The sequence below is a fragment of the Saccostrea cucullata genome, unplaced genomic scaffold (genome assembly GCF_032062105.1).
Source record: "Saccostrea cucullata isolate Sc308-1 unplaced genomic scaffold, CSIRO_AGI_Scuc_v1 ctg12695, whole genome shotgun sequence".
NCBI lineage: Eukaryota > Metazoa > Mollusca > Bivalvia > Ostreida > Ostreidae > Saccostrea > Saccostrea cuccullata.
Genome location: NW_026931948.1, coordinates 1 through 13,563, shown reverse-complemented (window position 1 = coordinate 13,563; position 13,563 = coordinate 1). Strand labels below are relative to the sequence as shown.

Genomic DNA, 13,563 nt, shown 5'->3' with positions numbered 1-13,563 from the left:
TGAAGATTGAATATGAAAGCGCTAAAGCTTAACCGAGGATTTTTGTGTTTTCTTTTTACCTTTTCTTAAATATATATATAATACATGTATGTTGTGTCTTATCAATAAATAAATAAATCTAAATATAAATTAATATTTATTTGCATCTGTAGTATTACAAGGGTTCATGATTGTGTTCAACAACACATGTATTATTACTATGGTTATATGTTTATGAATGACCCTCTTTTTTGTATATATCTTTGTTTCATTTTCTAAATAAATCACGTTATTCATTCTTACATAAGTGTTCTTATTTCATCTGCACTGAGCAAAAAACAAAAAAAACAAAAAGAAAAAACAAAAAAAAAAAACGAACTCAGTCTCCTTGGTAAGGTTATACAAACTAAGAAATTTCAATATGAATGCAAAAATGTGTTTTAGTGTAAACTCTCAAGCTCTTCAATTTGGATTTGTTGTTGATCAAATTAACAATTATCTGTATAGTTTAAAATGTTGGTCATAGACTATTAGAAGAATTAAATTTAAAATGTGACTTTGAGAATTCTAATAATGTATATATACCTGATAAACTATTAATTGTGCTTAATCAGTTAATAGCTTGTATCTGCAATTATCTGTACAGCACAAATCATATTAGTTTCACTCTTCCAGCACATTTGTCCCAGAAACTGCCAATACTCGATTTCTAATCAGACTTCAAAATATTACAGTGGAAAGGCTATATTTTCCATGTGATGTTTTATGAATGATGAAAGATCTTTTTCTGGAATTTTTCATGTTTTTTCAATTTGGACATCGTTATAACTCAATGCACAGGGTATACGATATGTCTTTCTGAATGAAAATAAGAGGCAAAAAAGTTAAGTTTCACGGAAAATGTATTTATTTTACATGCACACTTAAAACATAGAAATCATAGAAAACATAGAAATAATTTTTTTATGGTTGTTTATTTAACAATGGCTGAATGGAATGGTATTGTTTCCTGTTGACCTTTCAAATGCTGTGCTGGCCAGAAGTGGGATGAAAGTAATGGATCTTGTGTCAGTAAGTATAAAGATGTTTACCATTTTGCTGTTATCTGATACAAAATAAGAATTTAAACTTAATATGCATTTACAGGTTGATAAAATATAAAGAATATGAATTCTAAACCCGGAAGCTATTTTATATTTGATGTCGCACATGTACAAAAATGAAATTATGCTTGTGATGCATTCAGACGAATTTAACATGACTGAGTACAAATGTTGACGTTTTGTGTATTGGGGTGCAGGAAAGGAAAATTTACCAAATCATATGTCATCGCGGCAAAATGTCAAACAAAATATCTTTCTGCAGTTTCAATACAATTTTTACTTCTAATGGCAATAATTTTATATGTCATAAGTGTATTTTTATGTTGAGATTTCACTGATTTTTTTTATCTTTGAAAACCATGGAGATATGAGAAATGATAGAATGTATCAACAAACCTGTAGAGTAGAACCTTCGCGATCGCCACGTGAATGTCGCCGAGATCCAGTTTCTTTTTCATCCAATGTTTATATTAATCTCCCAACTAGATTTTTGTCAGGAAAGTTGCTTTTTTAATTTCAAGCCCTATTTTTGGTTTTGTTTTCGTTTTGGTCGACTTTGTCAATGTATCAGGCCTACCGGGCTTCCATCTCTTACCATGCTGTTTTGTTTATGAAAACTATACTTATGGGTGAATAGCATGGAATGTGAAACCTAGAACACGTTGCGATGTATATATTTATGGACCATAAATAATTATTAATTTTTATGAAATAATCAGAAAGATTAACTTATGAAATTTGTAATTTTCTGAAAGTGTATACATTTATGAGTATGAAAAAAATTCCAAATCCTATAGGAAAATTTTAACAAGTCTGTTTTTGAAGAGATCCGCCGTATTGTAATTTTAATTTTTTTAATTATTTTTTTTCAATCATTATATTTTATTTGTTTTCTCAGGTTTATGAAGCAATGATACGTTTAAAGTATATCTAAATCTCTTTTTAGGGGACCGACTGGGGTTTCCATTATGCAATTGTATTTCGAACATCATAGTAAATTGAAGTGCATATACTTTTTAAAGCAACTTTTTTCACTTAATGAAACTAAACCAAATTAGCAAATTACAAGTTGAAAAATTTTATTACAATTTTAAATAAGTTACCAGTAACTGATTTTTAAAACGAATTTTTAACTGACAGGTAGATTGCCGCTATAATCTTGTGTTTTTTACGTTAGATAACTAGACGCTCGTAAAGAAGGGGTAATAAGAAAAAAAAAGCAAATATATGCTCCTGAAATTTAAAACATAGAAATCGATCATCTCCATAATTTTAATAACTTTTTTTTATACAATCAACTTATTTTGTAGTACTCTATATTAAAACAAGGAAATTGATATTTTCTGGCATTTTGAGATGCCCACCTCTGGAAACAAGGCGGTAGAATTTTGAGGTTCTTACATCTAATGATATTACACATCAAATATTTTAGTTTGAGCTATACGTATATCGTAGTATTTTTGGTTAATTTTCTTTAAAGTGTGCAAAATTGGCATTTTCCCATTTAATCCTATGGTAAATGTTCCTGTATTTTGAGACGGTCCTTTAAAAATACCTGGATTGAGATTTCCCCAAACTTGGCATGTACACTGAAGTCAATATAAATTATATATGGTGTAAAATTAAAGAGTTTCTCTATTGTAATATTCATACATTAAAACCTCAGTCAGTCCCCTAATGTAATTGTTTGTTGGAAAATTATCACTTTGTGCTTCCAGAAAGTTATTCCATAAGTTATAACGCTAAAAGTTTCGAGAAAGCAATTTTTAAAGTTGTGAAAGAGATACATTGACAGAAGAATGTATAGAGTACTTAGCTGAAAATAACGAAGAAAATATTGTATAAAGTTATAATATAAAACGCTGTGAGGATTGGTGGGTGGGCGCCACGTCTATACTGCACGAAGAGAGAGCCTTCGAATGGGGTTTATTTGTTATACAGGTGATAGGGTGTCGCGTAAATTACCTGTTAATCAGGTTCTATTTCTGAAATAACTAACCAATGGAATTTGGTTTCCAGTATAAATAAATAAAACACGTGTTCGATCAACACAAGTGTAATACAAAAATCTCTTTAATGCAGAGGATATGTCTTCATTTCCCTGTGGTGTAAGAATTAAACTTGTGACATTGTTCTGCACCAACAAGATGTCAAGACTAATATTTTAAAAATCAAAGGAGGCACAATTAAGAAAAGCCAAAATTGAAAGCGGTAATACGGCTGCAAATCGTGTGTTTTTTTCATTCAAATTTACCCAATATCTCATTCAGGAATAAGGTAAAAAGTTGAAGTAAGCATTTTGAGAAAAATAAATATTCTCTCCTTCTGCAAAATGAACGTAATTAGAATCTGCCGGAAAATCAAGGGTCGAACAACTTAGATCTGTTTACTTGTACCGCGTGAATTCTAAAATGGCATGTGTATACATGTAGGGTTTACAATTATAATGGAATATTTGGTAAAAGCAATTCTCATAATCAAAATATCTGAACTCTCCGGTAAAAAAATAATAGTTAACATTTTAGTCTGAATTCAGACTGCAAATCGTGTGCTTTTTCATTCAAATTTACCCAATATATCATTCAGGAATAAGGTAAAATTTTGAAGTTAGCATTTTGAGAAAAATAAATACACAAAATTAACTTAATTAGAAAAAAAAGAGAAAGAATATCTATGTACATATCAATTAAGGAATCTTGGAAAACAACTGTCATACAATAAATTAAACTGATCGAAGATAGTGTAAGCCTATCTATACATCTAATACATATTGCACTTGTATATTAAATTAATTAAGAGAGAAAAAATTTACTTCAAAAACCAAAACTTGTATACTTTCAAATTTAACACAAAATAAACTGAAAAGGCTTTCTTTAAAAAAAAAATGCACTCTTAATTCATGTCAGTATTGAATAATAAACCTTCAATGCCCTTTTTTAACATCTAAATTTAATCAACAATTAAACATATATTCATTTTTGTCTTTGTAAGTTAAAGCCTTTTTTAAATAAAAGAATACTCAATACAAAAATACTTATATATATAATAATCATATGTAAAATTCAATCATAGTAAATATCTCGTGAAGTCGTTACGCGTTATGACCAGATAATCTGGTCATGACCAGATTTTTACATGTCGGAGGTCAGCAAGTATGTAGACTTTAAATGACTTCCTCTTTATTATAGATGCTCATTGCGCATGAAACACATGCTTGTACTCAGTGTTCGCCTTGTTGTATGTTCAGTATTACACAGCCATATATCTTTTGTGTTCATGTATACGTACAAGTAGGTATGCTGTTTTAAATTTTCCGATATGTTCTTAATGATAACGATGAAAGATCTGAAAAGTGTACATATAGATTTTAATTATTGAGTGAGGTTAATTTTACTTATGATACATGTAACATTAACACATCAACTTTAAAATGTGCATCTTCAGTGAATTCTCTATTTTTACAATGAACAATTGCGGACGAGGTGTGCAGCTCTCATTTTATTATGGTATACTTTGCAACGTTCGACTATACTGAAAAATTGTCTATTTTACACAGATTTTGTCATAGATGGGAATTTATTGTCGTTCGTTTTCTATATACGCTAAAAATTTAGAAGGGTCTTAAGCCTATGAATGGGAAACGGTCTCTATCCAAGAAAATACATGATTTACAGTGTATATATGATATATCTGCAATATATTAATATTTGAAGTCACCTAATTTTTATTTTCAAAATATTTAAATCATTGACAGTCAATGAAAGTTTTTCCTGGTGTTTATAGTAATTTATCTTCCTCTCTTTTAGAACTTATTTATAACTACATGTATCTTTTTTTTCAGTGTTAAAATTCAGTCGATGCATTTGCCTATTTTCTTGGTTACTTATGCTTTATGTTTCAAGGTATGTGTATTAATATCTGGATAGTTTATAGATATATGCAAATTATCATTTTTATGTACCTGGATTATAGATCCAAGTCGTATTTTGTTTTTGTCCTATGTGTTTGTCTGTCTGTCTGTTGTCAACTTTGATCTTCGCCATAACTTTTGAACCATGAGAGATATAGACTTCTTATTTAATATACATGCTCCACTAATTAAGTTCTTTCAAATGACACCAAGGTCAATGACCTTGTGACCTTGACTGTGACCTGTATGCTATAAATAGAAAATAACTTTTAATAAACTTTCACTATAGCTTTTGTACCATTGATGACAGAGACTTTATATTTTATATTATGCTCAACTAATTAAGTTTGTTCAAATGACACCAATGCCAATGATCTTGTGACCTTGACTGTGACCTATATTCTAAATATAAATTTTTGGAACTTTGTTGCCGCCGGGCGCTAAGTGTTTTACAAACTCCTATTGTTTTAAATTTGTTTGATTCAATGATAGCAGATAATTAAATTTCTTCTCAGGTCGTAAATTCAATCTATCACTGTGCAACTTCAGCACAGACGGTCACAAATGTATCATGCTGTCCGAAAAACGAGATGGAGTGGAGAAGGGCTGCAGCTGAAAAAGAGTGCTGGACAATTGAACACAACTGTACAAAAAGTCTCGAATACCATTGTGTACCAACCGAAGATGTTGGTGTTTTTGTAGAAGTTTGTGCTGCCATATTCAGAAATCTTTGTAAGTTTAATTCTACACTTTTATAATAAGTTTTAATTTTAATTTTTTAGCAGTATTTTTCATTTGTAAAAATTTAATGATAAGAATTATGTTTTATTTTTATTACGTTTTGATATACATGTAGATGGTGTATGCACGGAATGGAATACTTTAGGGGAAATTATTCAACCCTCTTGGTTAAGGGATTGTGCGGCTTCATTAAATCCATGTTCCCCTCCTTACCTGTCTAATGAAACATTTGAATGTAAGTTGTATTTTTATAAAATACGCAATAGCATGCTCTACATATGAACAATTTCTAAAACGAGGTAAATTTTTGACAAACGAGTTGATGAAACAAGATTTTCAGCTGTCTTGTTTAAAGTCATCATTTCGTAAGTTCTATGGTCGATATAATGACCATGTCAGCAAAAACAATGTGTTATTGAGTCAAATGCTGAATGACGATTTTCATACTAATTGTTAGTCCATTATTTATACACTGAATTGACGACGGATTTTTTCCGTTATTTCCCGATCATAACAAGGAGCACACGGCGGGTGTGACCGGTCAGTAGGGGGTGTTCACTCCTCCATGGCACCTGAGCACACCTCTGATGCTTCGGAGGTCCGTGTTTGCTCTGCTCCTATTTTTTATTGTTTAATGGACTTTGATAATGAATTCTGTATGTTATCTCCATATCCTTTTTGTATGTAATCTGTTGCTAATATATACACGCTGTGTAAATTGAAAAAAATATATATTACCTCGAAAATGTCCTCATAAATTTTGCATTAAGAAAATTTCATGCATTCTTCAAAAATAATTTTGAACGCTAAAGTTCCTCCCCTCCTAAATAAATCATACACATACGCACTAAAGTGTATATGTGGCTTGTCAGAGTTATTTGAGGAAAATCATTTTTGCAGTGAAAGACAGGCACCTTCTTAAGCAAATATTTCTCATTTAAGAATGAAAAATATCGAAATGGTGTTTTTGGAGTGAAATAAGGTTTTGAGAGTTTTTACAGTTTTTTGATACCTATATCGTTATTTATTCAAAAGTTCATGTACATCGTAACGTTTAATGGATTTTATCTGTTTACTTTAGATTCAATATGCTACGAAACAAATAATACATGTACAGAACAATCTCAAAAGCAGGTGTAAGTAATTTTGTTTAGTTTCAAATCACATATATATATTACTCGATCTTTAAAATTCTTGTTGTCCTTTTTTGTCCTTTTCTGATATGTGTTTACAGGATAACTGATTAATGTTTTAATAACATATTGCAAATTATGATGTGAGATTATAGAGAAATTACCTTATTAGTTTGAAATCAAAGTTAACTGTTTGTTATCTCCATATTAAGATTCATTTGAAAGTATGGTGGTATGGATATCAAGATTTCCTCTTACATTTCTTTTTAAAATAATTTAGTTTTGATTTCAGATATGATCCTAAGAATTCAACTGCCACCATTGCTGGTGTTACGGCTGCAATGCTTATGCTTTTCGTAATAGTAGTTATCAACTTTATGTCATTTTAAGGTAAAATCGTAAGAAGAATTCTATTTATTGATGAAATGTTAAATAAAAAAATATTCCAGGATACATTTTGTAATAATTTTCAATAACTGCCTTTTGTTTTCTTTTTGCATATTAGAAAGAATATTTGCCGTTATAATATAATAATTATTATAGAGATACACATAATTTGCATTAATAAATCATTTTTTGTTAATAAAAATCAATTTTTCGGTGAATGAAAATGTAAGACATAGGAAATGTATAGACAGTAAATCTTAATTATATAATTGATCTTTGAACGCATTTCATTACGGGTTCCTGTTTGCTATGCTTACGAATTTTACAGATTCGTTGTTCTTAAAGGCACTTAAGTGTCCGTTACTTTCATATTTCATGGATATTGTGTGGATTCATTTTTTTTAAATTCTATTTTTTTTAAACAAAGCAATTTTAAAGCAATTTTCGATTAAATTCTCTCTTTTTTTTCGTGACACTTGTAGGCACAACTTTTCAAAAGAAAGGATTTTTTCAATTACAAAATTGTTTTCACCCATGGGTCACTATGTCTTTTTCCGTTTTATAGTAATTATCTTTTGATTACATTTTTCAGAAAATTCTGAAAAAATTCCTTTGCAAACTTAAGTTTTTAAACGAAACGAAGATTTACTTCTTCAAGGCACCCGATACAAACAGTAGAAATAACATGTAAGGGAATTTGTGTTTTATGCACTTTTCTCAGGATACATCACACAGTTCAATATATATTTTGATATTTTGATCAGCCTAACATTTTTATCTTCTTTTTTTAAATGGAGGAATAATGGATATAAAGTTAAACATAGAATTATCATTATTGAACAGATATAAATCGTCCAGGTTTTACTTTTTGGTCAGTTTGCATCTGAAACAAAATATGCATCCTTTGAGATACATTATGATCCTTTTAAGTTAGGAATGACCATTTACTTTTTAAATTACTTTGTCTTCCTTTTGGTACTTTAAGCTTTTAATCTGTGCTATCGAAGAAAATAAACTGGTTTCAACACAGAAATAGAGATTTTGTATTCAGATTTAAGAACAGAAGAGTACAGTTTTAAAGATGTTATGAATTTAATTTGAACAAAAGCATTTCCTGGTCCACTATAGAAATGCTATAAAGTCTATAAAATAAAATTCTTAGCATCATTTCTTTTTGTTTTCATTTTTTAAAATATATCCACATAGGAAGATTTTTTGTGGTAGATAGATGTTCATCTTAACATCTTGTGCAAGCATGTCTAAGTGATAATCACGGTTTCCTGAATAATTCAGGCAAACTTAAAATAACTGCTTTGTAAATTTTAGTGTGTGGATTATTATAACAAATCAATCCCTTTTCTTGTTGACTAGTCAACTTTCCGGCTATTGCACAGGAAAACTAAAGATCCCCATAAGTGTGCAAGGATTTGGAAAAGTGAAGGGTTTTATCTATAATTTATGTCTTCATTGATAATCATGTTAAGAAATTATTTCATGTCCTTTTCTTATTCAAAACAGTTTTAAGGTTTCCTTAACCTCTCTCATTGTGTTTCAGTAAACCTGTGAAAAACATTCTTTTGTTTATTTCTATGACTCACCGGACTCCCAGTATGAATGTTATTTTCCATATTCGTTCCGAAGAGATATCTAAATCTTTTTTAACTGTATACATTAGAATTCAAACACTTTTTCATAACAATCTCTGTATAAGCCCAGAGGGCGGAAGGCTGTGAACCAGAGGATAATCCAGACAAGTTTTTATGATATTTATGATATACGGAGACAAAAAGTACCCCAACATTAGCAAATACCAAAAAATAATCACATGTCATGTACTGGTATCAATTTTCAAGAGAACGAAATAGATTTTTACAAGGTTTGTGAACGAAAAATATCTGTACACTGATTTAGTAAGGTTTACTCTGTTATTGGTATGTTATATAGAGAATAATACATACCCTATCCATATCACATCCTGCATCAGCCCGAGACACCAATATCAGCCCTCGGGCCGAAGGCCCTAGGGCTGCTACAGGAAGTGATGTGGAAAAGGGTATGTATTAATATGTTTATTACATACTTAGTAATAAAATAGAGCATACATTAACTTGAGAAGAAAATAAGCTAATAATCATGCATGGACTTCTTACATACATGTACAAGGTCTATTGTCTCAAACGATTTGGGTTTGTTTCTACTTCTATTTCAATGCACTCGATGCGTAATTTAAAAAAAAAAATTAATTACTTTTGTTTGTAAATTGAGATTAACCTTATTTTCAGAAAGATCAAATTTAAAGAATATATGAACCCACCTAAAATTGTTTATGATCACAAGTAATGTTTCCGTGGTTTAATTTAGTAAGGGTGTGATATTGATCCGTATCAGCCCTGCAAATCCATATCAGTGCAGGGCTGATACGGCTATTGTGACGTCAGTCGTATTGCATATGCCAAAAACCTGTATTTATTACTAAGTGTGTAATAAAAGTCCGCATTGACCTGAAAATATATATATCAGTCCTGTATGATACGTTTCAGTCGTTTAGGATCCGTATAGGACACTGAAGTCTTAGAGACTCATGCAACTATTGTGACATCAGACACATGAAATGTGCTAAAATAAAAACGTCTTCATTACTATATATGTAATAAATCGATAAATTATTTTAAGTATAATAAAACATGCTTGACTTAAGTTTATGCAAGATTGTTATACAGGAAATCTGTATTTCCGCCTGTACTTTGCTAACAAGTAAAACAAGTGAGCACTATTAACATCTACAAGAGGATTGCATGAATAACTACTTACATTGAAAAAATAAAAAAACACTTAAGTGTTGAAGCATAGTTGGGTTAAACATCATGTATCTGTGTATCTGCTTGTATGGCATCTAGGACAACTCTACTGGGTTTTGTCCTTCTACTATCAATTATCCACGTCGTTTCAAGGCAATGCAGAGGGTATGTTTAATGTACATATAAAATTCACATAAAAGTACATAAATGTTTATTCTATTTTAATAATATGTCAGGTAAATTAAAAAAAAAGAAATCCTAAATCATTAGTAAGAAAAGAAGATAATCGGACATGTATATAAGAAACAAAATTGACTAATATAATCATTGTTAAAATACTTTCCCAGATCATTCCGTTGTTGTTTTGGATATAAGTGGGATGAAACTACAAGATCTTGTATGAGTAAGTATACTTGAGGACTGTATCAACAAACTTTTATGCCCTTTAAAATAAATTAAACAAAACTTCTTCTTCATCATCAGATCTGTACCAAAGCTATATGTACGTTAAAACAAGATTTCTTTTAACTAATTTAATCACTTTTTAAAGGTTAATGTATATCTGTTTTATATCAATACAAAATTATATAAAAAGATTTAGAAATGTCCATCTACATTTTCTTAGCAAATAAAAATGATTATTGTTATAGAATGTGATGTGGGATACACTGGAGTTGAATGTGATGTGCCCTGTCCATATCCTTATTATGGGGAGCATTGCCAACAAAGGTGTCTGTGTAAAAAGGAGAGCTGTAACATTTCATTTGGCTGCGGTAGGTGAAGATATGTCATAAGATTAGTTTAAAGTATGAATAAAGCACCTCGTTTAGCATTTTTTATCGTTAAGTATTATATATTATTACTATTCCTGAAAATTTTAAAAGTCCGATTTACATATTGCCGTCATCGTTGTAGCAATAACAACTATCATACATGTATAAGCGTCATTTGATTGAAATATAGATATGTAGAGATATTTTTAAATGTTGATTTTCTTGCATACGTTTTAACTCCAATCATGCATAAAATAAAATACGTGTTTTTCTTGATAAAACCTCTTGTATAATGTTTTATTCATGCCAGATTTAACGTCTGCTATATGTAAGATGGTATACTGTACATGTATTTGCCATAAAACTTTACCTTTCTTTATCATTTTTGTGTCCTTAATTTTACAAAAAACAGCATTAAATAAAATTTGCTGACTCGCTAAGGGGTACCCTAGGAGTCGATTTATAAATATTGTTACGCCTTGCTATGGATTACCCTAGAAGGCGAGGTGCCATAACGCCCGTTATCGATTTAGGTGTGTGGCACCCAATGATTGTTAAATGCTTGTCTGACATTTGTCATTGAAACAATTATTAAAGCTGTGGCCTTTATCATCCAAGAAACATGTTTTGTTATTTTTTCGGAAAATATTCTATTAAATAAAATTTGCTCTCCTTTGCGTTTTCAGTTTTGGCCAAGGACATATTCCCAGTGGAAGAGAATTCTTTAACTATCAGTTCAGTTTTCACAACAAAATCCCTTCCCTCAAAGCGCAAATATTTGGGTAATTTTTCTGATATGCTTGATTCCAGAAAAATACATTTCAACTGTATAAAAACAGTCATCAATGAACTACTGCAGACCACTTTATTTTCGCAACACCTTATTTTTCGCGAGATGCTTATTTGGAATTTATTAGCGAGTCAAAATTGTCTTGACCTATTGTTTTTTTTTTTTTAGTGTATATAATCTTTAATAAAACAAATAAATGCAAATAACAAATGCAAATAAATGCGAGAATGAAAAGTGATTTAAGGTAATATGAATTAGTAAATATATAAATATAGTATATGTTTCATATATTTAGAGCACTTAATTGTAATATTTTTTGCTTTTGTTTCAGGTAACATATTCGCAGTAGGAATAATACGGGAGAATGTTGTAACCTTTCCTCAGACAAATTCCTCAGACTCAATGCTCAATCGTTCAGATACTTTTTCTACACCCGAATCCAGAAGCAGTCTATCCACCACACTAATCATCTACCTTGTACCTTTAATTTTGTTTGTGATTTTGGTGATAGCTGTACTTGTTGTTTATAAAGCTGTCAAAAAACCGGGAAGCAAAATTACAAACACAGTATACTATGAACTCATTCACCATGACAGGGTACAGGTATCAGACCATGCACCAATGATAAACACAAACATAAATAACAAAGGAGGATACGCTGAATTGAAAGTTATTAGTAAGAACTGAGTGCTTTAGATTTGAATTTCTGTGACAATATGCAATGGTTATTGAAAAATTTAATAAAGTGTTCTAATTGATAAATCACATTTTTAGGTGATCGGCAATTAGTTGTCGAATAAATTTTTAGTAAATGTGTGCATTCTAGTATTACACCATTACAAATCAAGTGTTTGATCAATAAAATTGATATATTTTGATACAAGTAGCATAATTGATGTCATAATTCTTAATTTATTTTAAAGAAATGAATAAAAATAAAAGATTTTTCTGTAAATTGCGCACTTGTTAACAAAACCTGACCCAGAAGGGTTTTTCCGTAGAAATCTCTTTTTACCAATCAAGAAATGGAAATGTATTTGAAAAGGCAGACATAAATATATTAAATTATTAATTTAAGTAGATCACGGATTTTCTGACGGCACAATAGAATTTGGCTTTAAAAGCTCACCGCGTTTACAGTATCAAACTACAAACAAGCAAAAAATATCTTCCGCAGTATGAAAATAAACATATACTAGTACCCGAAAATAAAGCTTGTTTGGTCTGCAAAAATATTTATTTATATATAATCAAAATTTAAAGATTGATCAATAAAGAGTTTTTATTTATTTTAAAAAATGCAATGCATAAGTTAATCCTACTTTTTAAAGTAAAACACGATGGTCATCATCCTTTGCGTAATATTAACTTTCAGTCTATTTTGGCGTAATTTTAAAATATACCGTCTTTTTAATAAGAATATTGCGTCATGATCAGATCAAAACCATTTTCGCAATGAAATATATATATATGTGTGTGTGTGTGTGTGTGTGTGTGTGTGTGTGTGTGTGTGTGTGTGTGTGTGTGTGTGTGTGTGTGTGTGTGTGTGTGTGTGTGTGTGTGTGTGTGTGTGTGTGTGTGTGTGTGTGTGTGTGTGTGTGTGTGTGTGTGTGTGTGTGTGTGTGTGTGTGTGTGTGTGTGTGTGTGTGTGTGTGTGTGTGTGTGTGTGTGGCTCCCCCATACTGGGGACCTGCTACAGATACGCAAGTCGTAAAATGGGGACATAAAAAACATTGGGGACTTGATTTAAGTCCCCAATCTTTTTTATCGTTGAAAACGAAAAATTGACATGTCTAAACCCTAAAAATATCAAAAAAATAATGTGTCCCAGTTACGGGGTTTTATCGGACACATGATTACACAGATATCGTGTTGATTGAAATCGCCATCTTCACTTACACATCTCTGACGTTACACACTTCTAGATTACGCATGCGCGTGTGTAAAAA

At 30.5% G+C, this 13,563-nt stretch overlaps 2 protein-coding genes across 3 annotated transcripts; both read left to right on the top strand.

Moving 5' to 3' along the window:
• The first annotated feature begins 4,934 nt into the window (after positions 1–4,934).
• Positions 4,935–7,310, top strand: LOC134234097 (uncharacterized). Its single transcript, XM_062716158.1, has 5 exons — positions 4,935–4,984; positions 5,508–5,724; positions 5,849–5,968; positions 6,815–6,869; positions 7,159–7,310. Exons 1-5 carry the CDS (start codon positions 4,940–4,942, stop codon positions 7,253–7,255), a joined length of 534 nt encoding a protein of 177 aa, XP_062572142.1. The 5' UTR covers positions 4,935–4,939; the 3' UTR covers positions 7,256–7,310.
• Positions 7,311–10,102: 2,792 nt separating this feature from the next.
• Positions 10,103–12,498, top strand: LOC134234096 (protein draper-like). Of its 2 annotated transcripts, XM_062716156.1 has the most exons (5): positions 10,103–10,216; positions 10,399–10,454; positions 10,702–10,824; positions 11,511–11,606; positions 11,946–12,498. In XM_062716156.1, exons 1-5 carry the CDS (start codon positions 10,140–10,142, stop codon positions 12,299–12,301), a joined length of 708 nt encoding a protein of 235 aa, XP_062572140.1. In that variant the 5' UTR covers positions 10,103–10,139; the 3' UTR covers positions 12,302–12,498. The 2 variants fall into 2 exon arrangements, with proteins under 2 accessions (XP_062572140.1, XP_062572141.1); XM_062716157.1 differs by lacking the exon at positions 11,511–11,606 and having other exon boundaries at positions 10,105–10,216.
• The last annotated feature ends 1,065 nt before the right edge of the window (positions 12,499–13,563 follow it).